Raw genomic sequence first — 24,450 nt, forward strand, 5'->3', positions numbered from 1 at the left:
CTTTGCTTTAAAGACAAAAGCACAACTGCCGCTGAAAGTTGCAAAACCTTTTCCTAAAGTGCTGCGAATCTGAGACCAGATTAAATTGAGACTAAGGTTTTTCTTCTGCCTTCAAACTAGTGATGTACTAAAAGCATGAATTTTGATGGTTTTGGACTCAAAATCCAAATATAGGGATGCTGAGGCTGGTCTCCTGAGAAGCAGAGCAGCTCAAGCTGGGAGTTCAGCTCCAAGCTTACACCCACGTCCCCTTTTCTTCAGGCCAGGAAAACTGGAAACTGGTCTGAGGACTGGGTGTGCAGATCCCAGTCTGCGAGGGAACATACTGCACCTTGTGCACAGCTCACCTTTCCCCTAGACTTTGCAAAATTAGATCAGCTTCCTCTCTCTGCATCAGTTTTACCTTCTGCACTAGTACAGCGTTACACCGTGTGCTATGGACTGGGGCATAAAATGCAGAGCCAGGAATTTGGATGGTAATTCTACCCACCTTTCGTTACTCATACCTTTGTTACTTGTATTTCTTTGCAAGTTTCCCTTATTCACCATCGTTTGGTCCTGTTTAGGTCTAGCACTGGTAAAGCATTTTGAGGCTTTCCCATAGAAGGGTTACTATTTATTGCTTTGAGGTTTAACAACCGCTCAGTAACTCCTGTGTAAGGAAGCTTGCCATTTGCTTTCCAGTCTAAAGAAATACTCAAGTAGCTGTTGGTTCTGCAAAAACTTCTGTCCTCTCAGGAGGAGCCTGACCTGCAACTGTAATTTATCACCCATCCTCCACATCCCTTGGCCGCTGTCCGAAAGGACACGTTACCAGGTTTCAATAATTCCTGTTGCATATTGCACAGCTCGGGGAGGCTGTCACTCATCTCTCAAACTACCCAAGCTTCGGCAGCGTGGTAGGAGCCGTTGTTACGTGAGTCGCATCAGCTTTTCCGTGCCCCAGGACATTTGGGAAGCTAACCCCACCGCCTTCCACCCGCCTGCCAGAGATTTCATGACTGTCGGTAAATTCCTTAGTTACTTGAGAAGCCGTTGCTATAGAAAATGTCCTTTTATGCGTGTTTGTACTGGCTTGTCTAAATGAGTGTCAATACCGGCATCTGACTGGGCAAAAAAAACCTGTCAGTATCTGCCTTCTGATGTTAACATTGGCAGCAGCTTCGTGTAACTGTTGCAGGGAAGTAGCTCTGGTGGCCAAATTCTTTCAAAATTCAGATATTACCTGTTTGAATATTTAACTCTTTCATGAGATTTTTAAATCTCACCCTTTTTCTGTTACCAAGCTGCTGTCCACCAGCGTTCCTCAGGAGAAGATGCGAGGTGATCTGGAACCATTTTTCACTCGTGGGATGCAGTTATTAATTCCTCTCTTCTGCATTTCTGTGCATTAGGTTTCTTTTCATAGGAGGTAAGGTTGGAGAGGACCTTAAGGCCTCATCAAATCCATCACCTTTTCTCTAAGAGGGATCAGCTCTGCTCACATGAGTCTTGACAGATGTGTTTTAAAAAAAAGCACTAAATGGGTGCCTCTCTTACATGAACTCCACAAACTCTGCAGGGTCTGTTGTGTGCTTGACTAAACATGGGAAGGCTTTTCCAACTCTTAAAACTGCATCTCTGTCACTACTATTTCAGATCATTATTTCTTTACCATGGGGAGTAGAACACGGAGATAAGACTGCTGTTCTTTTCCGACCTTTGACATTAAGATTGCTCTAGGAATCGTAAACCCCAAATCATGCATTCCTACTTGTAACCTTGGTTAGGGTTTTAATAGCTTCTAGCATGCCAGACAGAGATGTGACTGGCATGTTTTCTGGGTTTGTTTTTTTTTTTAATCATGAGTCTAAATTACCATCTTTCCACTTACAGCAAGTACAACCTGGCCAGTCCTTAGTGTGAATCAAGGGAAGGCTCAGACTCTGAATCTGTAGTAGGGCATCTCAACCATTACCGTGACCCTAAACCAACAGATTTTTGCTGGCCTTTCCTCTGAACGTATTTTAGGGAGTTAAACAATATTAAATGGCTCTTCTAGTTTAGAAAGTGCGCGTGGGAAGTGGGGGAAGATGTTGTATTGGGTAGGGCAGGTTGAAAGGGAAGCTTGCTGTGTCTTTGGATTAAGTTCTCTTGAGTTACTGTGTATGCCTTTGCTGATATAACTTGGTCTTCCTTTTCCCTCCTGGATCCTGGTGACCAGTCATCCACATAAGTTAATTCCCTCCCAAACTCTGCTTCAAAGTGAATGAGCTGTTTCTCTCCAAGACGCAACCCCCTCTACACTTCTGGAGATAGTTTGTGCCAGGGACCCTTCCCAGTCCAACCACATGGACAAGAGTGAGCCAGGTCTGGCTCCTTCCACCCTATATAATCCTCCAGTACCGTTCCAGCAGCCTTCCAGCTCCCAAACATGCCCATATCCCTCCAGAGGATGTGTAACAGATACCCCCAGTTTCACGCTGGGAAAGCAGTGATGCCACAGGACTGGCTTGTGCAATGCTGGGTGGGCTGTGCAGCTTGCAGAGGACTCTGCTCCTGCAGTTATACTAATTTAAAGCTAGCCTGAATACACATATACGAAAAGTGTAACAAGAGTTCCCAGGGCGGCATCTTACGGTGAACTCCTCCTGAACCAAAGCAGAGAGATAAATCAAAGTTTGTGCTTTTTAACTACTACAGACGTGTAGCACACACAGGCAAGACTATTAGAGAAAAGAGAATATGGTCTCTCTCCAGAGAGTTGAATTTGTCCTCCTGACTCCAGGCATAACAGGATATACAAATGGTTCTATTTCACTGCTTTGTTTTAATGTTGATTTGTTTGTAGTCTGCCCAAGATACTAATTGGTGTTTTACAAGTATAAAGACAAAGGTGTCTGCCCTGAAGAACTCACTAACGAAAAACACTACTGTACAGTGTTAATGCACAGTCAAATTTTCTGCCTAATGAACCAATCGTTTTAATAAAATCTCTACCTCCTGGTGAATTCTCTGCTTTGATTTTCCCCTCGATTCCCATCTTCTTTTACACCTCACTTTGTATTCTTTTTTGCTCTGCTTTAACTTTTGGGGGCAGTTTGTGCTTTAATCAAGATTTGATGGTGTAGCTCCTTGAAAGGAAGTGAATCACCTCTTTCATTAGGAGCAAAGTTGGTCTGATGTTGCAACTGTATGGATATTTAAGCTGAGAAATTGGAAGACCCTGGCCTGGCACAGGATTTTAAGAGGAATGGTGGTGCAACGTTAGCTTTTAATCCCTTCAACATGCTGCGGTTGATAACAGGTTGTAACATGGATGTTAGTGCCGGCATTTGCAATGCTCATATCCAGAATAATAATTGAACAATTCCTCCTCTTCAGTGATGTGTTGGCTTCTTACCACCTATGACTTAGCATGGATTCTTTTTTTCTTCAGGAGGTGTTGATTGCTGCAAAAATAGTCGTGTGAATGGTTGCCATCTGCACCTTACTCTCACCACTGCCATTCGCGTGTTATTGCCCTTTTTCCAGAGGTGATTTCCTCTGCAGCAGAGGTGGTGGAACAGACTCCGTGACTGCTTCTCCTCTGCTTCAGCACAAAATCAGCCAGTTACTCTAAATCGTCTTTAGTGGTGGTTTATGCTGTCATTATTGTTTCCCTATCTCTCATTGAGCCTCACTTCCATCTTAAATCAACACCTACCTTTTAGCACAAATCATGTTCTCATGAAGGAGATATGTCTGAGAAACCAGTTTAAAGGTAGTATGAAGGTGCATTAATGGTAAGTAGTGCTGGCACACTTTACCATTGGGGACTTTGGACTTCTTTAATCAGCATTACATGGCTTTTCTTTTTAACCTGTGTCTGCGTGGAATGCTGCTTTTAAAGTTGTCCAACTAATGTATACCACGTTTTAGACGCACAGAACTGGCAATAGCAGTAGCAGGTGGGATGGACTGCTGAAATGTCCTGACTTCTTGATTTTTATACTATTTAATGTTAGGTTATCTTTCACTCAAGTGCATTACTTTATGTAATGAGGTTGTTCAGCCTGGAGAGGAGAAGGCCGCGGGGAGACCTGATTGCAGCCCTTCAGTACTTAAAGAGGGCTTATAAGAAAGATGGGGACAGACTTTTTAGCAGGGCCTGTAGCGATAGGACAAGGGGGAATGGTTTTAAACTAAAAGAGGGGAGATTCAGATTAGATAGAAGGAAGAAATTGTTTACGCTGAGGGTGGTGAAACACTGGCCCAGGTTGCCCAGAGAGGTAGGAGATGCCCCATCCCTGGGAACATTCAAGGCCAGGCTGGACGGGGCTCTGAGCAACCTGATCTGGTTGTAGATGTCCGTGCCAGTTGCAGGGGGGATGGACTGGATGACCTTTAAAGGTCCCTTCCAACCCAAAGCAGTCTATGATTCTATGATTCTATGTTTATCAACACTGAATTTCTTTTGCTATCATTTTAACTACTTGAAGTGCTACCTCATTTTAAGCCTGGTTTCCAGGTCAATTAAGTGTATATGATTATTCCGTTTGTCTGTTCCGTCCTCTCTCACTGATTTCAACCGCATTACATGGGCAGACAGCAGCCTTACAAATACTAAGTTCCTACTCTTTGTGAAAATAAATGGTCACATAAAGAGGAAAGACAAATTGTTTTCCCAGCTGAGCTCAACTGTATTATTAGACATCAGAGAATCCACACAGAGGAAAGCCGTTATGAATGCCGTAACCACAGGAACAGCTTCTATCAGAACTTGCACGTCATTAGATATGGGGTCATCCAGCCACAAGATGCAAAGCCACAGGAAGCCAAGTTGCTTTGCTTAGAGTTACTACAACTATCTTTTTTTAAATGAAGAACGTAGCTCAGATCTTGGAGTAGCCGTGACCTTCATCTGTGCTTGGAATGACTTCTTTAAAAACTCCGTGGCTCCACCCCACTGCCTTTCGTATGGCATTAAGCGTGGGGTAATGAAGGAAAGAAATAAAACTGAGCTGGCGTTGCTGAGTCACTGCGGAGATTGGAGACTGGCTGACGTGTTGGTGGAGCTCCGCTCAAGACGGAGGGACCACCCAGCTTTTGCAGGTAGCAGAAGGGATTAGCAGAGGGCTCACCTAATGAAAGGAGAGCAGGGTAGAAGGAAAATTGACTCAAAGGAGGTAGAGCAAAAGTAGAAAGCAGCTTTTAGGGGTGGATTGTTAGAGTCTAATTGAGGGTAAACAAAGTCTTTTAAAGCTTCTTCGGTCTTGCTCAATGCTAGGCCACTCAGGTCTGTTGGGCAAGGGTCTTTTTTCCTCTTTTCTCTGCACCCTTTTAGTGTTTAACATAAAGCAAGAACTTCTGAGCTGTCTGCCATCTGGTTTCTCTCTGCTTCAGTACACTTGGGACATCTAGGTGAACTACTCCAAGCCTTCCACTAAGGATTTGAGACCCCAACCAACACCACTTCCCTCTCAACAGAACAGCTTCCCACGACGCGGCCGAGGGACTGGAGACAGCAGCTGTGGCGAACGCTGTTTGCCTTTGCTTACCTGTAGACAGCAGAGTATCAGGAACAAATGAGACACTGGGAACAAATTGGTCTTTCCTTTAATCTCACATTTCCTCCTGAGTCTTCTCATTTTGCTGCTTATTCCTGGAGCGGTTTGCTGTTAAGCTGTGATAAGCATCCCATTCCCACTCCTTTTTCAAAGCTCCTGTGCCAGGAGATGTTCCGGCTTGGAGTACGCACGCTGCCTACGGGATTGCCTACCTGGCAATTATTTGTATTGTTTTGTACCCGCTCATAGCTGTAACCTGCAAGTCCCTTGAGGCACAGGTTATGTGTTTTGTGTGGTTCACTGGGCAACCATAGAGCGCTTCACTCCCCTTAGTGCATTACATGAAGTGTTAATAATAAAATCCTAGGAAATCTATTTGGAATTACAGGCCCAGGGATTTTCTCATTGTTGCTTTTTACATTACCACTAAATCTTTATGAAGTACTATAAAGCTAATACTTAGCATAATGAAAGACATGTGTGTCTTTAAAACTCACCCAGGTCAAAATTACAGAAGCAACCATCACAAAAAGAGAAAAAAAAAAAGAAAAGGTAAGGAGGAAGGGAGGCAGCAAAGAAGGGTGTGAAATGACGGCTATGGTTTGCAAGGTGCAGAAGTCAAAGGGAGGCAAGAAAAGCAGAGCAGAAACAAAAAGGTCAGCCATGGAAAGCAAGGCAAAGGAAATGAACCCGGAGGAGGGGTTTAAAGGTAGAAAACAAGACTCTCTACTCCCAGGGGAGGAAAGTAATGTAAAGCCAAGAGCAGTCTGGACAGGTACAGATGTGAAACACAAAGTAAACGTTTCCACCTTTAATGCTTGGGAGATCAGAGCTGGATCGCCTGTGAGCAGAAAAGCTGAGATAAGACCCTGACTGTGAGGGTACAAACTGTCTCAATGTCGTATGGCTATCTTATCCATTTTGAAGCACAAGACCTGTCTTCTTCACTTGGATAGATTTCCTTTGGCATTGAAGCAGGCCTTGCTAATGTAGATACTGTACGTGCTGATCTAAGCTATTCTCTCCTCAAATGGCTTGCTTGCATAGGTTAAAACAAATGAGTTGTTTTGCAGGTTGATAGAGCCAAAGTTCTGCCCAAGATTGCAGATTTCACAAAGTGACCATGAAAAGCCAGCACCTTCGTTACAGGTCACAGCATACGTGCTGTGTCTTGCTCGGGCTAGAAGGCTGCACGGGTCATGCTGGCACTTGTAGTCCCCAGGGATCACCCATAAAGTAGTGCCAGCTGCTTGATGACAAGTTTTCCACCTGCCTTGTGGCTGAAGTAGGCCGATCCCTGTCATGTTCTCAGTAGGGACCACCTTAATTTGGTGTTTCAAGACAAGATCAGCTATTGCTGGATCTAAAATCAGTATTTCAAAGTCACCGTTGCTAACATACTCAAGGATGAGAAGTGTGGAGATGTAATCACATGCTTTCTCCCTTTCTGTTCTTTCCAGAACATTATTCCTCCTCTGTACGTCGCAAGTGCCATCTTTCTTCATCCCAATAACTACTCCAAACTGATCCTTTCTCCTTTTCTTCCCTTCTTTCACCCTTCTTTATGCTTCCTTAGCTCCCCAGGTCCCCATGAAATGCGAAGTCTGCTTCAGGCTTATTAGAAACCTTTGTCTAATTGCTTTGGCACCTTAACAGCCAGACTTATTTTTCAGTATCAAGGGGATAGAGAGAGCACTGAAGGGATACCCAGGACTCTCTACACTTTCTAGCAAGTGTGCAAGAGGCTGAAATACCCATCCTGCAGTAGGAAGGCTCAGGAATGGGAAATATTTTGTTTCCTGCTGAAATAAGAGGGAGTTGTTAGGCTTTCCCTGTTAGGACAGCAGCAATTGCTGCCGTTCCCCACTCGCTGTTGTGGAGCGTGGGCATGAGTACCCAAGAACGGAGGTTCTGTCCTTGCCTCCTCAAGCAGTTTTTCCGTATTAAATGATGTCACTTACAAAGTTGGTGTTGCATCTTGCTCATGGTTACAGTCATCCTGTCTTTCCTTCCTTTGATACTCCTGTTGCCAAAGTTAATTTAGAACCAAATTCTAGGCCTTTCACCTCGAATTCTGAAACTTATTAACTGTAGTGTTCTGTGTAAATACTTACAACTGGTAACATTAATGAATGTGGAAAAATAGCAAAGCCTGTAAATCCAAATAAAGTCAGAACATCTTATGTCTTCTTTAAAGCACAGTGTTCACCTTTGCTTTTATGCTGCTTGGAGTATAATATGTGCCTCCAGGAACTTGGAAGCTAACGCTGCAAGTGAATACAGAACAATACAAGTCTCTGCAGAAATGTTGCTCTGATAACTTTGCTTTTTTGGCCTACATTTCTCGGTGGTTATTATTTGTTAATTATGTTATATAGTGCTCACATGTGGGCTAATTACTTCCCCAGAGAGCTTACAATAAAATGATGGACAGAACAAGGGCAGGATGTTACACATATCAGAGAGTAAAAGGGTAAGGTAGGACACGGGCAATATCGTTAGTTAAACACGTCTGTGTTTGAAAACGGAGTAGCCTTATGAAGCGTAGCATAGAAGAGTTGGGTTGGTTTGTGGGGGGAGAGGATGGGTGCTAATTTGGATTGATCTGAGGAGCTGACTTGTCAGAATAGTTGTGCGAGGAAGCACCAAAACTGAAGGCAGCAATGAAGAAAAAATGCAGAAATTTATGAAGGGCGGTTGCAGGGAGATTGTACCTGGCTTGGTTATAGTTGCAGGGCTGTACTGTGTGAATTCTTGAAAACAAGAATAAGATCCATGTGAACCGTAGGCACGCTGCATGAGTGATATTCCTTGAAAAATAAAACCCTTTCGTCAGCCAAACTCTTCTTCAGACCCATGTAGATGGGAGAGGAGAAAAAAATGTGCACAGACATCTGTGCAGTTGTATTTCAGATTTCAGTTCTCATTCTTGCTGTTTGTCTTGTTTTTCTGCATGTGTCTTTTAGTCTGCACGCTTTCAGGCAGGAGGGCTCTGCTGGTATTTATGGTCTATGCTGCTCTAAAGTGTAAGGTTCTGATTCATTTTCCTGTGCCACGAATACTGCTTCACACCTGCTTAGAGAAGAGGAACCAAGTCATGATGAAGGCACATTTAACAAATAAGTGACTAAAAAGTGACACAAGGTATTTCTCAGCAGCTCCACGGCCACTGCTTGTGCTGAAAAACAGGAAACGTCTGTACCCTTGATTTCGGTACGTGGATCAGCTCTCCAGCATATTGCCCTCTCGGAGCAAAGGAGCGGAAGAGTTTCAAGTGTGTATTTTCCTTTTGAGAAGCATTTTCTAAGGGGAAGGGGAAAGGAGTGAAGGTTTGGCCAGTTAAATTAGCTGCTTCAAATGCTCCTAGAAGCACTTTATTTATACGTAGATAGGCTTTTCTACATTTATTATTAGAAAAGAGATAGAATTGAAGTTTTACATAGGCAGGTGTTCTTTTCAGATTTCAAAGTACGTGTAGTTTCCTCCGCCAGAAGCCAAGCTCTGGTGCTGACTGTGCTTGCTCTCCAAATTGCTACCAGCACTCCTTCCTCTCCTCTGGGTACTTCCAATGATTTTTATTCCATCCTTTCTCTCGGTGGCTTATCTCAGCATCTTAAATCTTCAGAGCCCTTGTTAAATACCTTTGCTTGTATTCACAATTTGGCTGGCCAAGCCCACTTGTTACTTCTCATGTAGTCCATTCGGTTTCTTCTGTATCTGTGGGGTATAGGAAGAAATCCTGAACTCAAGAATAAAGAAGGATTCGGTCTTCTGAATCCTGATTAGAAAGCATTAACAACAGCTGCCTATTCCACACACATGACAAAGGGATAATGAAAAGTGCCCAGGGAATGACATGACAGTAGTAAACTACTACGAGGAGACTTGGATTGCTTCTGAGTGTGCCTTGCAGTACTACTGCCACGTGAGCAGTACCTACGCTGCTGGGACGACTGTCCCGGACATTTGAAGGCATTGACGTTTGGAATATGGGTGCAGGAGGAAAAGTCCAGTCTGCGCTGTTTTGATTATAGTCCTGCCTGCTCCTTTAAAATACTATATTTGAGAGTCTCTTGATGATTTCATTATATATAGGTATATCGCAGAACAGACAAAAATTGTGACGTGTCTGTTGGCTGTTAAGTGCTATAGCCACGTAGCACTGTCAGGTGAGTGGAACAGCGGGGTTATTTCAGTACTTGCATAGTGCCTTGCACATCTGTGATAACCTCTTTGAAGGATCTCAAAGCACTTTACAAACACTTAACGAAACTCTTAGCTCTGCTGCGAGTTTCATATAGTTGATAAGGCATGTTTTGTGCCAGAGCTGGAGGGAATAACTTCTTCTCCAGGGTTTCCCACCAGCTGGGAAGAGAACTTGGGAAACGTGACCTTCCCAGTCCTGTGCTCGCTTTGCCGGACCATACTTCCTCTGTTATTCAAGGTGAGAACAGAACGGTTAGAATTGATTTAGGTGCTTCTGGGAAGATGAAGTCACTATGTTTGGATCTCTGTATCGTGCCAGCAGAGAGATCCTAGGGGAAATCTCTTCCTTTAGTTTTGTTTATATTCAGTCTAACGCACAGATGTAATTTGCAAGGAAATGCAAAGGAAAAGAGGTTTTGCTGGCCTCAGCAGTGTAGCTAGAGTGAAATGAGATGTCACAAGGATATCTAAGTGTCTCTCTCTCAGGGTATGAAAAGGATTTTTCTTCTCTGCAGTGTGCCCATTTTTTAACCCTTTCCCTATGTGCCTTCAGGCTTCCGCACCTCTCGTGCGTTATCTCGCTGTGTGTATTCTCTCTCGGCCTTACACAGGCTGCCTTCTGCTCGTGGATTTTACTCACTGCCTTTGTTTGCTAAAACTTAAATGAACGCTTTTTTTTTCCTGAAAAGTGTACGAACAGTAGGAGGAAGTTTGTGTGCTCTGTGCGACGTGGTATCAGGGTTCCCAAGCTGACATGAGAAATACAGGTGTTACAACTGCAAGTAGTATAACTGTTAGTACTGCAGGACTGACCAGGATCTGATAATGACAGCTGGAATGAATCCCCATGGCTATCATTGTAATCAAGTCTCTGGCCAAAATTTAATCTGTTGCACTTTTGCAACCCTGTTGCTTCCTGTTACGCTGCTGTTTTCAGGCTGAAGGCAAAACCCGGCTGAGTGTTACAGCTTATTGTACGGCTCCCGTTTCGTTGATGGAAACAGGCTGGGATGCACTACGTCGTGCGACAGTAAAGATGTATTGTTTATAATGACAAGCAAATGGCGTTTTGGCTACCTAGAGATTACATTCAGCAAGAGAGATGGTGGCTTTCTATTTTAGCAGTAGTAATGTGTGAATTATAAGAATAAATGAAAATGCTAAAATTGGCCACTTGCTGAAGGATGAGCTTTTGGCAAAAATATAAACTAGAATTACAAGACAGCCTGGGAGAATTTGAATGCAGTTTTAATAGAAACACATCACCAAGGAATTTAAAACTAAAATAAAAAATGGAGTCAGCAGATACAATGTAAATGTGCTTGAAAACCAAGCACCTGTAGATTTATACAGCAGAATGAAACAGGCGCTGTTATGTGGTAATAAAACCTCCTCACTAGGATACAGTGCCGCCTCGGAACGGGTATCGGGAAAGATTGTGGAACCTCTGTCCTTGGAGGTTTCCACGACTCTGCTACCTGTCAGCCTCACCTCTGTGCCTGGGAAGATCATGGAACAGATCCTCCTGGAATCTATGCAAAGGCACATGGAGGACAGGGAGGTGATTTGGGATGGTCAGCATGGCTTCACCAAGGGCAAGTCCTGCCTGACCAACCTGGTGGCCTTCTATGATGGAGTAACTACATCAGTGGACAAGGGAAGAGCTACAGATGTCATCTGTTTGGACTTCTGTAAGGCCTTTGACACGGTCCCCCATAACATCCTCCTCTCTGAATTGGAAGGATATGGATTTGATGGGCGGACTGTTCGGTGGATAAGGAATTGGCTGGATGGTCGCATCCAGAGGGTAATGGTCAATGGCTCGATGTCCAGATGGAGACCAGTGACGAGTGGTGTCCCTCAGGGGTCCGTACTGGGACCAGTGCTGTTCAATATCTTCATCAGTGACACAGACAGCGGGATCGAGTGCACCCTCAGCAAGTGTGCAGATGACACCAAGCTGAGGGGTGCAGCCAACCACGCCTGTGGGCCCGTGTGAACCTCATGAGGTTCAACAAGGACAAGTGCAGGGTCCTGCACTTGGGTCAGGGCAACCCCCGGTATCCATACAGGCTGGGGGATGAAGGGATTGAGTGCAGCCCTGCCGAGAAGGACTTGGGGGTACTGATAGATGAAAAGCTGGCCATGAGTCAGCAATGTGCTCTCGCAGCCCAGAAAGCCAAGCGTCTCCTGGGCTGCATCAAAAGAAGGGTGGCCAGCAGGGCGAGGGAGGGGATTCTGCCCCTCTGCCCCACTCTGGGGAGACCCCACGTGGAGCCCTGCCTCCAGCTCGGGGGTCCTCAGCACGGGAAGGACATGGAGCTGTTGGAGAGGGGCCAGAGGAGGCCACCAAAATGGTCAGAGGGACGGAACACCTCTCCTGTGAGGACAGGCTGAGAGAGCTGGGGGTGTTCAGCCTGGAGAAGAGAAGGCTGCGGGGAAACCCGATTGCGGCCTCTCCGTGCTTAAAGGGGGCTTATAAGAAAGATGGGGACAGACTTTTTAGCAGGGCCTGTAGCGATAGGACAAGGGGGAAAGGTTTTAAAGTAAAAGAGGGGAGATTCAGGCTAGATAGAAGGAAGAAATTTTTTACAATGAGAGTGGTGAAACACTGGCACATGTTGCCCAGAGAGGTGGGAGATGCCCCATCCCTGGAAACATTCAAGGCCAGGCTGGATGGGACTCTGAGCACCCTGATCTGGTTGAAGATGTCCCTGCCAACTGCAGGGGGGATGGACTGGATGATCTTTAAAGGTCCCTTCCATCCCAAAGCTTTCTATGATTCTATGAAAAAGCTGACCCTGGTCTAGCGTTGGTGGTAGTCCCGCTCCAGGCCGGAGGCTGGACTAAAGACCTCCAAAGGTCACTTCCAATCAGTGATTCTCTGAATAATCCCAAAATTGTTGTAAGCAGAGATTTACTACAATAAAATTCCTTGGCATTTTTAATTGCAAGAGGAGCAGTTTGACTGCTCTTTCATTTGTAGTTGTAGATGGAGGCAGGTGTAGCAAAAATGGGTCTTCGGAATTCCATGGAGAAAACGGTTGGATTTTTTTTTTAGAAGGTTTTTCCTTGTCCCCTTTCCGTCAGTTATTTCCGAACCTCTCTCCTTGTCCTTGCTGGATAAGAGACAGAGCTGATAGTTCATGTGGAGTATAGTAGTTAATATCCAACTGCAAGATAGCTGCTGATTTTTCAATGTGTTCTAGCACAGAATTTATTTTAATGGAGTCAAACAGGAAAGTGCTTCTCTATAGTAATTGGAACTTGTCCTTTTAAAAAGTGCTATCATGTCATACAGCCCGGCCAGGTATTAGACATTCAGGATTTTCATTCCATTTCCCATAAGTGGATTCCTTGCTATATTGGCACTCCGTATAAATAGTAATAAAATTAAACCTTGCTATGGTTATGTGAGGTATCCTGGTGATTAGAATACCAGGGTTAACAAAAGAAGGAAATTGCAGGTGACCTGAATTGTTAGCGTTTCTTTCCAGGTTTAGTGTTCCTGCTTTTCATCTCTTTCATTAAACCCCCTTTTATTACTAGGAGGTCAAATTGTATTCCTGTTTAAGATTTGAAAGCATTACAGCGCTGGAAGATGCTTCTAGGGTCCAGATCTTCCATTTTCCATTCCAAGCAAGGATTAACCCTACCTAACGCTTTCCTGTGAGTTGCTTTCAGTGGTTGAGACTCCCAGTGGTTGTTGAGGCTTCACATATATAGTGATGGATTTCTCCTATAGCAGAGTTTCATGTCGGTAATTTACATCTGCTGCTGCTTGTCCTCTTCTTCATAAGCACAGGGAAAATTGTCCCCTTTTCTCTTTGCATCAGCCCGTTCTGTACTGGAAGTCTGTTATCATTAGTTCTTCATAAGATGCTGTCTGCAGTATACCAATCTTAATCGGGTAAATTGAAAACATTAGAGCCTCCTGGGTACCTGTTCTTATGCCAGAATTGACTTCAGAACTGATGGTACATGGCCTTATTTATGCATGTATTTATTTTAATCCTGCTTAAAGTCATCGTGCTACAAGTCTTTGTTCACCCCCTTGCCTGTTTGATCCCAATCCAAATGTTTATGCTCATACTTAACTTTAAGTTGTCAACTCCTTAAAGCAAGACTCTGTCATCCTTAATGTCTGCAAAGCTCCAGAGTGACTTTTCATGAATAATCTGCTGTGCTTCTCTCCATTACAGGTAGACCTGGGTTAGAAAGATACAGGGATGCCCCCAGTTCTTGCCTCTCGAGTTCTGTGCGCTGCATGGGGGTCATACCAACGCACCTCTGCAGTGAGGATCTGAAGTAGCAGAAGCAGAACTGGATTATATTAATCTTATTGTTATGGTTTCTCAACAAGAAAGTAGCTAATCACTGTGGTTCAGCCAGGCTGCAGAAAGGGGCTGTTGCATTTTAAAACTATGAATGATCGTGCGATTGCTTTGTAACTCAGCCTAGAGGTTTAGCCTCTGCTTACTTCATCTAGCCCATTTTCTGTAATTTAAGTGAGAATCTACTAAAATTACAGTTTAGCTTTATTCTGCCTTTATGCGCAGCCCTTCTGCACTTTTCCTTTTGTGCCATTTTTGTGAATTTGAGCTAACAAAATTGCTGGTGCTTACCCCTTCATTTGCAAAGGAGGAAGCAAAGGCATATGAAATTCCTTGACTTAAGTAATTGTAGTTCGGATGTGGCAGATCTGAGGCTGTGTGGTAGATTTTTTGATTCCCCTATTCTGAGCTTTAAGCGTTAATAAAGAAACACTTGCAGTCTGAAGAGCAGGGAAACTTCACTGAATTAATCCAAGCTGCTTCTGTTGCTTATGTACTGGCACCCTTTGTCGTTGCTGGTTGGTTATATCTTGCTTTTCCTCCCAGACTAACGTGCGGATGGAGTTTTTCTTTTTGGATTTTAATTCTTCAACCTAAGGTCTTAAATCTCCAAAGATATTTGGGTTTCAAACTCATTTGATTTCATGAGGTGTCTAAATACTTCCCACTTTGGGCTTCTACTGTTGCCAAACTGTTTTCATGATGCGATGTGAATTGTTTATATAATTGACTATAATCCCCTGGTTTTTTCTTCACTAAATGAGTGGCTGAAAGGTGCTCTGCGAGTATGATGCCTTCGAGATGCAATCCTGATCCTGCAGGAATCAAGGGAACCAGGATTTCACTCTATAGGTTTAGTGTACTAACTTAATGATTAAATCAGCATTGTGTGTCTCAAGCGATGAAAGGAGGCAGAAAAAAAATCGGTGGTACTTAGAGTGCTTTATGTGCTTCAAATTATTTTCCATACATTTAACTAATTACATAAACAGATGATATTTACAGGGGACTTCTGGCTATAATTGACCTTCATCTTTTCCTGTGCACTTCCCAGCCTCTCCTTGAATTTTCCTATTGTTTCCTCTTAATCATTCCACATTTAACACCGTGTTTCGGGCAGTCCTTTTCTCTTGCTTGGGACCATTTTACCAATTCCATAGAGGCCAGTATTCCAAACTCCTTTTAATTTCGTCTTCTCAGCCCGATTTTGTTGGTAATTTTGGAACTCATGGTGTGGACAAACATACCTTCTCCAAAGCCCAATCTTCAGGACTCCCACCAGTTACAGCATGATCGCTCTTTTCCTTTTACGTGCTCATCAGTTCCTTGGAACAGGAGTGTTTCTTTCTGTCTTTCATCTTGTGTAATAAATTGCTTTTCAGAAGTTGCAGCAACACAGTACACATTGAAGTATGTAGATCTTATTTTTCTTTGCAACTTCTCTGTGCATGTGTTGGGGCAGGCAAGGGAGGAATTGCATAAACTGTGAGTCTCCTGTCGAGAGGTTAGAGAAAACCCACATTTAGAGTTCAGTGGTGTTCCCATGGCTACTAGGACAGGTACATCACGGGAGGGGGAACACTTTTGGCGTTTAACAGCCCTTCCAGGTGATTTATGGTTTCACATAAGCTTTTCCTAAACTGAGAGGTTTTCTAGGGTTGGCACCTCTTTGCTTGTCTCCATGCCCTGTTAGTTCTGTGTTCAGTGGCCCGTGGTTATTAAAATTCTTATCAATAAAGGAGTTTCTGAGCAAGGTTCTTATTTTCTGGGATCATGCGTACCTTCTGAACTCCTCAGCTTAACCAAAGGAACATTTTTTTTATGCCTAATGTATTTTATAAAAGAAATGTGTAGAGTTCAAGTAATATTTGCCTTCAATTACAGTAATTAAGTTGTCAGGACTTGAAGTCACCAAGGGAATGAGAAAATCCTTTCCTGGTTGGCCGGAGGTAATGGGTGTTCTGGTCACAAATACGTTTTACGTATTGGGGTGGGGAGGGAAACTGTTCTGCCTGGCATCTGCAGCAGAAAACCTGGGAGACCGTTTGTCATTTTGCAATACAAGGTGTCAAAATCCTGCTGCGGGTAGAAGGAAAAAGAGAAGAAAGTGACCTGTTTAACTCTGCTTTAGCAGGGCATCTATTTTTGATCCGCACTAACGCTGCTTGCTTGGGTTGGGAGGTATATCTTAATAAAAAGAGAGCGACTACAAACATAGCTCAATCCATTTATTCTGTGGATTCTGTCTTGTCAAACTTCTACTGCGGCTCCCCTTTCAAATGTAACCTATATGGATAGATGTGTGTAGATACATGGTTTTCTTTCCCCATGTTCAACATCTCTTTGCAGACGACTTTGCCAGAAGTCAAATAGTTTCAGTTACTTCATAAATTTAGCTGCAGGTACACTACAAGGTATTCCTACAAGAAAAGTACCTAATTTTTATAAGTGCCCGCACAAACATTACTGGAATCTCAAGTGTAGCGTTACTTTCGTTCCACTGGAATGGCTCTCTTGAAAGCAGATGTATGAGGAAATCGCTACTCGTAATGCATCACTAATGACACAAATTTTTGTGTTCCTGCTCGTGTGAGTAAAGGTTATGGATGCATAAGGAGTCAGACCTGCAAAACCTTACTCACAAACCCTAATAAACGCCACTTCAGCTAGCAAGTTTAGTGATGCCCTGAAGAGAGCCAGATCACTTATCTACACCATCATGCAATAACTATAAAGTGTTGAGATAAGTGGTTTTATATCTCCCAGTTTTCTGCTGGCCTTCACCCTGTGTATCAGCCTGTGCCAGTGAAAGTGGGCGTAAAATATTACTGCTCTGATTTGGTTGCAGTTTATAGTCACTTTGGTTCACATACAAGATGCATGGGTAGAGCGGGTGCTCCTATCTATCTGTGCTTTTATGAATGGAAAAACAGAGAAGCAGCTCCGTCCTATTCACCACATTTGATGGTAATAGCTGTGGATTACCTCCCGTTCAAGGACCGTGTTGTAGGCCAGATGTTGGTAAGGATTCTACGCAATTCTTACCTGCTCAGCTTTTCCCATCAAGGGGGGTGTGCTTGCTTACCTGCAGTTCGTACAAAGCTTCAAAAAAAAAGGCAATGTAAAATTTGGGACACTTCCAAGAGTCATTTGTGACCTTTGCCAAGCAAAAGGATATGCTACAAAGGGTTATTTTTGAGTGCTTCAGTATCCACGTAAACAAGTCTGAACTTCAGCTGCCTTTTTTAGCTTGTTTATTTTGTAAGTCACAGATAATTTAACAAGTTATGTATTTTCATCTTGTTGCATTTGTTGCTTTTTCGGAGTCAATTCTCTTCGTGCCATACATAACATCCAGCTCCAGAGCTATACTTTGCTACCTTCTAGATACTAGGCTCTTTTTATAGATATTCACCTGCAGCTAGAGTTCAGCAGCTATTTATTTTGTCTATGCAGAAGCCTTGTAAAATCTAACCTGTGATGTTGTTTTTGCCATCTGATAACGTATGATCAAATGGAGCATGTTTAAATAACGACATCTAGGACACAATGACAGTAAACCAGCTACGAAACAAACATTTCTAAAGATCAGATAAGATGGAAGAGATGCATCAATGCTGGATTGCTCAGTATATCATAACTTCTTGCACTTTGCTGTAGAGGTATTCCAGGCATGGGATTTCCTTTCTGCCACAGGCTAATAGATCGTACTGTGTTATTTTTCATATTGTTTTATATCTTGTAGAGACATGTGCCTTTGCAAAGTGAGTGTAATACACCGAGTATGATAGTATTATACATAATCTGTGTGAGTTGCAGAGGAGTAGGTAAACAGTAAGAAATTCAAAACAACAGAGAATTGTCTTGTTCTGTATTTTCTTGCTGCCTTCCGTACTGCCACCTCTTCTGCCTAAACCTACGCTGTCTTTTGCATGAAGGGCTGCCTCTCTCTTCTGCCAAAGTCTATACTTTTACAATTAATTTCCAAAGCACCTTATAGCTTTTAAAAGTTTTTAGCGTGCAAACAAATAACATTATGTTTAAAGCCGTTATTTCTGACTCTCACTCCTGCTCCTCTTTGTTCACCTGCAGGAGGATATTACCGATCCGGAGCCTCAGGAAGAGAAGAAAAGAAACGGCTGGCTATCCGAGCCTGCAGACAGTTACAATACAGTGAAGAGTGCTCTCACTGTACAGGAATATTTCGCTAAGCGCATGGCAAAACTGAAGGGATCCCAAAATGAAGCAGAAACAAAGGTAGATCATTCCTGCCCAACAGCTGACGAAGCTTTGGAGCCTTCAGAAGAACTGAAAACCAAAGTCAAAAAGAAAAAGAAGAAGCAGAAGAGAGATGAGGCAGAGAGTACAGAGTATGGCGAGAAACCAAAAGTGAAACAATCTAAGATAGGTAGCTTGAATGGAAAGGAACTGGATGCTTCGTTAAATGAGTGTCACTCAGGGAAAAAGAAAAGGAAACATAAAGAGCAGCACGAAGAGGAAAGCGTTAGTCGTGATGAAAATATGGTCAATGGAGAAATTGATACGGGATTATCTGATGGGGAAGATCTCAGCGTAAAGGACTATGAGGCAAAGCAAAAGAAACGCCATAAGAAGAAACACAAAAGGCAAAAAGAGGAGACAGATGAGTGTATCGAAGGAGCGCAGAGAAAGAAAAAGAAGCACTGCAAGCACATTTAACCATTTGAGAGTCAATCTGGGACTCTGAGGTGATTTCAACTTTAGCATGTCAGAGGAGAAGTCTGCGTGAACACACCCGCCAACATCACGTTGTAATCCGGTCTCGAGCACACTGCTCTACCACAGACTGTGTTTCAATATAGCTCTTCCAAGGGAGAACACGGTGCGAGGCCAACACGAGCTTCAGTGCCATGTTGAAAAGGTCTCCATGCGTGGGGCCAAGGCTTGCGTGTCTGCAAAGCAAGGCTTGGTAAAAAACAGTTAGGCTTTGCCTCATCCAGCATGGCAGACCGTTCGCCGTAGTGGCTTTGCAAGAGCTATGTTTTAACACAGCTGCCTTCAGCCCAGATTCACTCTGGTGCAACTCCAAGTCAGATAACAGCAAGCAAAACCAGGCCTGGTTTTAACTGCTGTGGTTAAGACTGTGAAAGGCAGTGAATTGCTATCTGCTGCTTCACACAGACTGTGTTTTTCTCAATCCAGGAAAAAAAAAAGTCACCCTACCACTACCTTTATTATTAAAGCCACTCTTGTTTTCACTTGTGATAGCCCAGCTCTGCTTCTGGAAACAGGAGGGGTTTTGCAAAGCTGGATGTATTTTTCCATTAATTTTTGCAGTCGTGTCTAATTTTTTCATTGATCTCCTTTTACCTATAAAATGATTGTTGTTTCTTCGCAAAATACTTAGTCTAATTAAAGGTTTACACCTGAGTGTCAGTACTGAAGAATGGAATAAAAAACCCTCCCTTTGTTTCCTAGCCAATAGTTAACTACTGTCGAGCAATTGTAACTTTGCAACAAAGCTAAAGGAGCTGTGCCTTTATTAACCATATCTAAATCTTTGCTTCCCAGGCAACACTCACGGTACCTTCAGCGTTGTCTTGGATGGAGCAAGGTTTTCTGTGAAATTAGGAGACCAAACAGATTTTAAAAGCATAGCTGGTCAGATGTGTTAGTATTCCCATTTATACATTGAAAATCTGCAATTTAGATTTATGACCAAATTAGAGCTTGTTTCTGTTTGTAAACCAGGAAATCGGTAGCGCTGGAACTCGGCACGACCACCAGCAGTTTTGTATGAGAGCTTAAATATTCGGGATGGATTTTGGCATCTCAGTCTCACTCAGCTAAGTGCTGTCAGAAGAGACGGGTGAGCTTGGAGGTGAAGTAGTGGAATGGGAAGAAGCCTTCACCATCCTCGCATCTGGTTCTGATACTGCTTTGGCCACAGCACAACCCTGAAAGCCAGCCAGTTATCATGGCATAATCCGGAGTAGCTGACCAGAATTCAAATCCATTAGCTGTTCCGTTCGACTTTGGGCCTGGCTGGGTTTCATCAATGTAAATCTAAAACATCCCATTGGCCTGCCCTGCTGAATAAAATGGGTACATTTTTTTTATTGTCTTAGCTCAGTTGAGTTGCCTAACGTGGTTTGAAAAACGTTCTCAAGATGCAGATGTTAATATGAAAAAATTTCCTTAAGCTGCCTTTATTGTCCAGTGGGAAAAATTTAGTCTGCAGCACACAGCCCACATGGCTTCGGATGTTTAAGTTGCAGCTGAACTCTTCCTTTTTAAGATATCTTGGTTTGCAGTGCACCTTTCTTGCCCTCAGGACATGCTCATTCATTGCAGCAAAATGACTGTAGTTTTACTTATTGTAAGGGAGAACAAGATGCCTTTCTCTGTGTTTCACTGCTGGCAGGCCAGTCGTTTTTAACCCTTGTAGCATTTGCTCTTCAGTGCTGTACAAATATTAGCTGTTACGATGCTGCTATGGCTGGGCTTGTTCCCTGGCTTCCTTAAACGAAATACTGCTTAATACCATGAGATTGCTATAGAGTTGTGAGCAAGCTCCATGCTTGAGGTGAAAAAAATACTCTTCTCAATGGAAGAAGACAGCAAAATAATTTTTCATGTTATATTGGAGCATCCTAAGTTTTGTGGGTGCCCGTCAAGGCAGCCTTTCTAATTTCACCCCGAGTTTGGATTTTTGTTTGTTAGCAGAAGCCAAAAGCCTGACTGTTTCCAATGGTTGGGGTTTTTTTTTAACTCTTAAGCAGCTAAACTTTACAGTCTCTCTGGGATTTCAATTTAAAAAGGTGCTAGTCAAGGAACAGGGTTTCCTTCTCCAAATACTGCTGGGCTTGTTTGTTTGTTCTCTGTATTAATCTTCCATGAGTTTCTATGTGCTATTTCTCATGAGTGCTTGGCCAGCTTCCAGTGTTAGTTATAGAAAGAATAAAACCAGGAATAAATCTTTACATTTATGGTGTTACGACAATTAAGTACAGTATACCTAAGATTTAAATCTGGCTCAGATCGAAATACCAGCTACAAACAGAAGATTCTCTATTTTTACAAGAAGAAGTGGGAATTTCATTTTATCCGAGGAAATGTGGGATTTTAATGTGCCTGAAACTCAAAGAGAAATAGCATGTGCAGAATATGGGTTGTAGGGGAAGAAAAATCACAATAGACTGACATTTGAAACAAGCGGTTCACCTAGCTGCTCTGCGCTGTGTGTGTTAGTGGTCAGCCAACTTTGCCGTACTCGACAAAAAGCTCTTCTTACCAGATACTGTCTGGTGAAATGGATGATTGAAACAACGGGAACGTGTTTCAAAGTAATAAATTGGGTTTTTTTGTTTATAGTGGGTTGTGAGTCCAGTTTTAACCAAACTTTGGTTTGGCAAGAAGCTCTTTTTTAGAAAGCATAAGAAAAAGAATTACGTCATTACCCAAATGGTGAAATTAGCAGAATGTGAGCGCAAAGAAATGACTTGGTTTCATTTCTGTGCAAATAAGACTTGTAAACAGAAGGGTCTTTTGCTGTATATTTGTCCATCGTACTCACACACTGCAGCACAAATTTATGTACCTCCAAGTGAAATTACCTAGAAACTAAGCAAAATGAGAGTCACCACTCTGTTTTCACTTCCAGATTGAGAATGATGCACACACAGCATAGATATTAAAATGTTTTCAGGCTTAGGAATCCCAGGTCACCGGTGACATAGAAGAAAATTTTCCTTGTCACATTGGGAGCCTTACGCAGACGGTGGTTTCTCGTGAGTTACTTCCATTCCTCGCCGGTATAGTGGTGTTCCTCGCTTTGAGCCTTGAAATTAACTGTCGGTGCAAAGGCTGCTACATGCCAAGCTACGTGATTTGCAATTGCAATTTTGGGAACGGCGATATATACGCTGACTTTTGTGCTTGTAATTACTTGCAAGCACAAAACTGTATCCTGGAAAGCAGAGGCCATGGAAAAGTAGCCCGTTACCACCATCGGCCCAAAGTCTGCATGAGCTTTGTGGGCTCCAGTTGTTTTGATCTTGCTGTGTCCGACTCTGCAGAGCCTTGCTTCGAGCCAAGGACAGGAGATTGCACTGATGCACGCTGCGTGAGAACCCAGATGTGCGGAACAGGCACCGTTCCTTGAATTTCTTGCCAAGCTGTGCTAGCTCTCGTGCCTTACACGCAACCAGTGTAAAGCAGAAGTAACAACCAGGGTTATTTCAAAACATAGATGCGTGATACTATTAAGTACAAGTTTCAAGATGACCCATTAAGATTTCAGAGCCCCGTATCCTTACATCTATGTGAATATCAGTCCATTAAATAGCATCTGAGACACAGCTGCTTTGTGAAACTTCAGAAATGCACTTGGGGACCCATCCAGTTCAGCATCGTGTTCAATTAATGCAATTTTCCTTTAAGCCAAAGGTAGTTCTGGTGCTGACTTCTTTCGAATAATCAGCTCTCAGCAAAGAAAATTAGCTGAATGCACCAATGTAATTAACCAATTTTCTCCTGTTTAAACACACGAGATTGAAGTTCTTGAAGCATCCACCTTCAAAAGGCACAATTTACGTCACGAAACCTCCAGACCTGCCAGCAGTAAGAGGAGGAAGGAAGCTCCAAGAAGAGAGGAAAACCACACAAAGTCGATTGGAAACACTGCGTAGCATCACGCCTGTCTTCAAAAAAGATCTTATAATAGCGTGTCCTCCAACAGCGTGAGGATCGCTCGCATCTGAAGCGGTCCTTTGCTTAATTCCTCCTCGTTCCTGGGCAGTTTGAGGTTTGCTATGTGACGGGTTATAAATCTCATCCGCGCAGTAGTAGTGGCCGAGGAACCCCCAGGAAGGATCAGAGCTCGGAGTACTTGGGCAATACCCAAGGCTGCTGTCTCTGTACCTATCCCATGCAGGGATAAGCAAACTTTTGCTTGTATAAGCAAACTTTTAGTGATGTGGGACTGGCGAATACGGTAAAAAAAAAACTTTTGTGGTGGCAGAAGTGCGAAGATTTTTCCAATGCCAAATTTCTCCGCAAGCGAGAACTTAAATTCTGCTTCTGAGTCACTCAGAGATTTTTTTTTTCCTGTATCTTAATCCATTTTTATAAATTTTAAAGTGTAAGAGGGGAATTCTGCTAGTCCCTTTTAACCTAAAGGGACTAAAATATATTTATTTTGTAACTATTAAAGCTGCATTTTAAAAATAGTAAGAGCAGAAGTATTCAGCACCCTAAGTGTATGCGCTGAAAATGTTAGGGGGTTTTTTTGTCTACATTTTTCGCTGCGGGTATATAAGGGGAAAGCTCTGCTTTCTCCTCCTAGCAAATAAATGGTCCCAGTAGCGGTCCCTGGGGAAGGCCCGGTGGAGCCGGGGAGGACGGGCGGTGGGCAGGGTTGGGTCTTCTGTCTCGGTGGCAAAGCAGCCGGGAGCCGCACCGCTGCGAGCCCGCTCTTCTGCTGGGAGCCCCCAGCCAAACCGCCCTGGGGAGGCGGGAGTTTCATCCGTAATTAAGGAACATGTGAACATCGAGCTAATTTAGGATTTGCACTTTCTCACACATTTTAATGTCTCTGAAGCGGGGGGGTTACTTGGTGAAAACAGACCCACCGTTTGCAAGCCGCGTAAAATGCCAGATGTCGGATCCGCGCCAAAAAGGGATATTTTTAAAGAGTGGGGACGGTCTCGCCTATACGGCGCGAAAGCCGAGTTCAGTCATGGATTTTCTGCTTGACCCATGGGAGTTGCTGCTACTGTTCCCCATCCGTGAAAATGGGGAGAACAAAGCTTTCTTCCACCCTTTGTCTGCTCGGTCTATTTTAGCTTGTAGCTTTTAGCCGTAATTTCCCTGCTCTCCAAGCCCTGTGAGAGCTCCGCTTCTTCCCGTGCCCCAGATACAGGTAAGCGTTAACACCAGAATCGGGAAGGTAAGCATAAAAAGTAAAGACGAGTTTTTTCCAGACTGCTGCTAATTACCCTGATACGGTCGCAATTAAAAGGTGGCATTTTCACATGGCCCCAGCTGCCTTTATGTAATGCAGAGCTTCCTACAGGACAGGTTTAACCAGCATTTTAGGTAGGGTGCAGAATGAAACCCATCTTACTAATGCAATCAGAATGCCAGGTGCTAAAGGAGAGGGGGAGAGAGGGAAAAAAAAAAAGTGTTTATTATTGTTTGCACTCAAAACGCGGTGTGGGGGCCCCTAGGAAGGTGCTGTCTTCCAGCCTGGGAGAAAATCCAAACGAGGAACGTTTTTGCAGTATTTTTGTCCTGCAACCGCACGGGAGTCCCAGTCAAGGGGTTTTTGAAAAGCCACGTGAGTTCGCCCCTGCGATACCTGGGGGAGACCGAACGATGCTACCCCCGCGATGCGGAGGGAA

At 43.5% G+C, this 24,450-nt stretch overlaps 1 protein-coding gene across 2 annotated transcripts in view; it reads left to right on the forward strand.

Moving 5' to 3' along the window:
• The window catches only part of PINX1 (PIN2 (TERF1) interacting telomerase inhibitor 1), a 66,551-nt gene extending 43,539 nt beyond the window's left edge, over positions 1 to 23,012 (forward strand). For both annotated transcript variants that reach the window (XM_082306423.1, XM_082306424.1), the window contains one exon: positions 18,161 to 23,012. In XM_082306423.1, the coding sequence (XP_082162549.1) occupies positions 18,161 to 18,766 (606 nt within the window). In that variant the 3' untranslated portion in view covers positions 18,767 to 23,012. The remainder of the gene's footprint in view (positions 1 to 18,160) is intronic.
• The last annotated feature ends 1,438 nt before the right edge of the window (positions 23,013 to 24,450 follow it).

Source organism: Platalea leucorodia (genome assembly GCF_965183815.1).
Source record: "Platalea leucorodia genome assembly, chromosome: 3".
In the NCBI taxonomy this organism is placed as follows: domain Eukaryota; kingdom Metazoa; phylum Chordata; class Aves; order Pelecaniformes; family Threskiornithidae; genus Platalea; species Platalea leucorodia.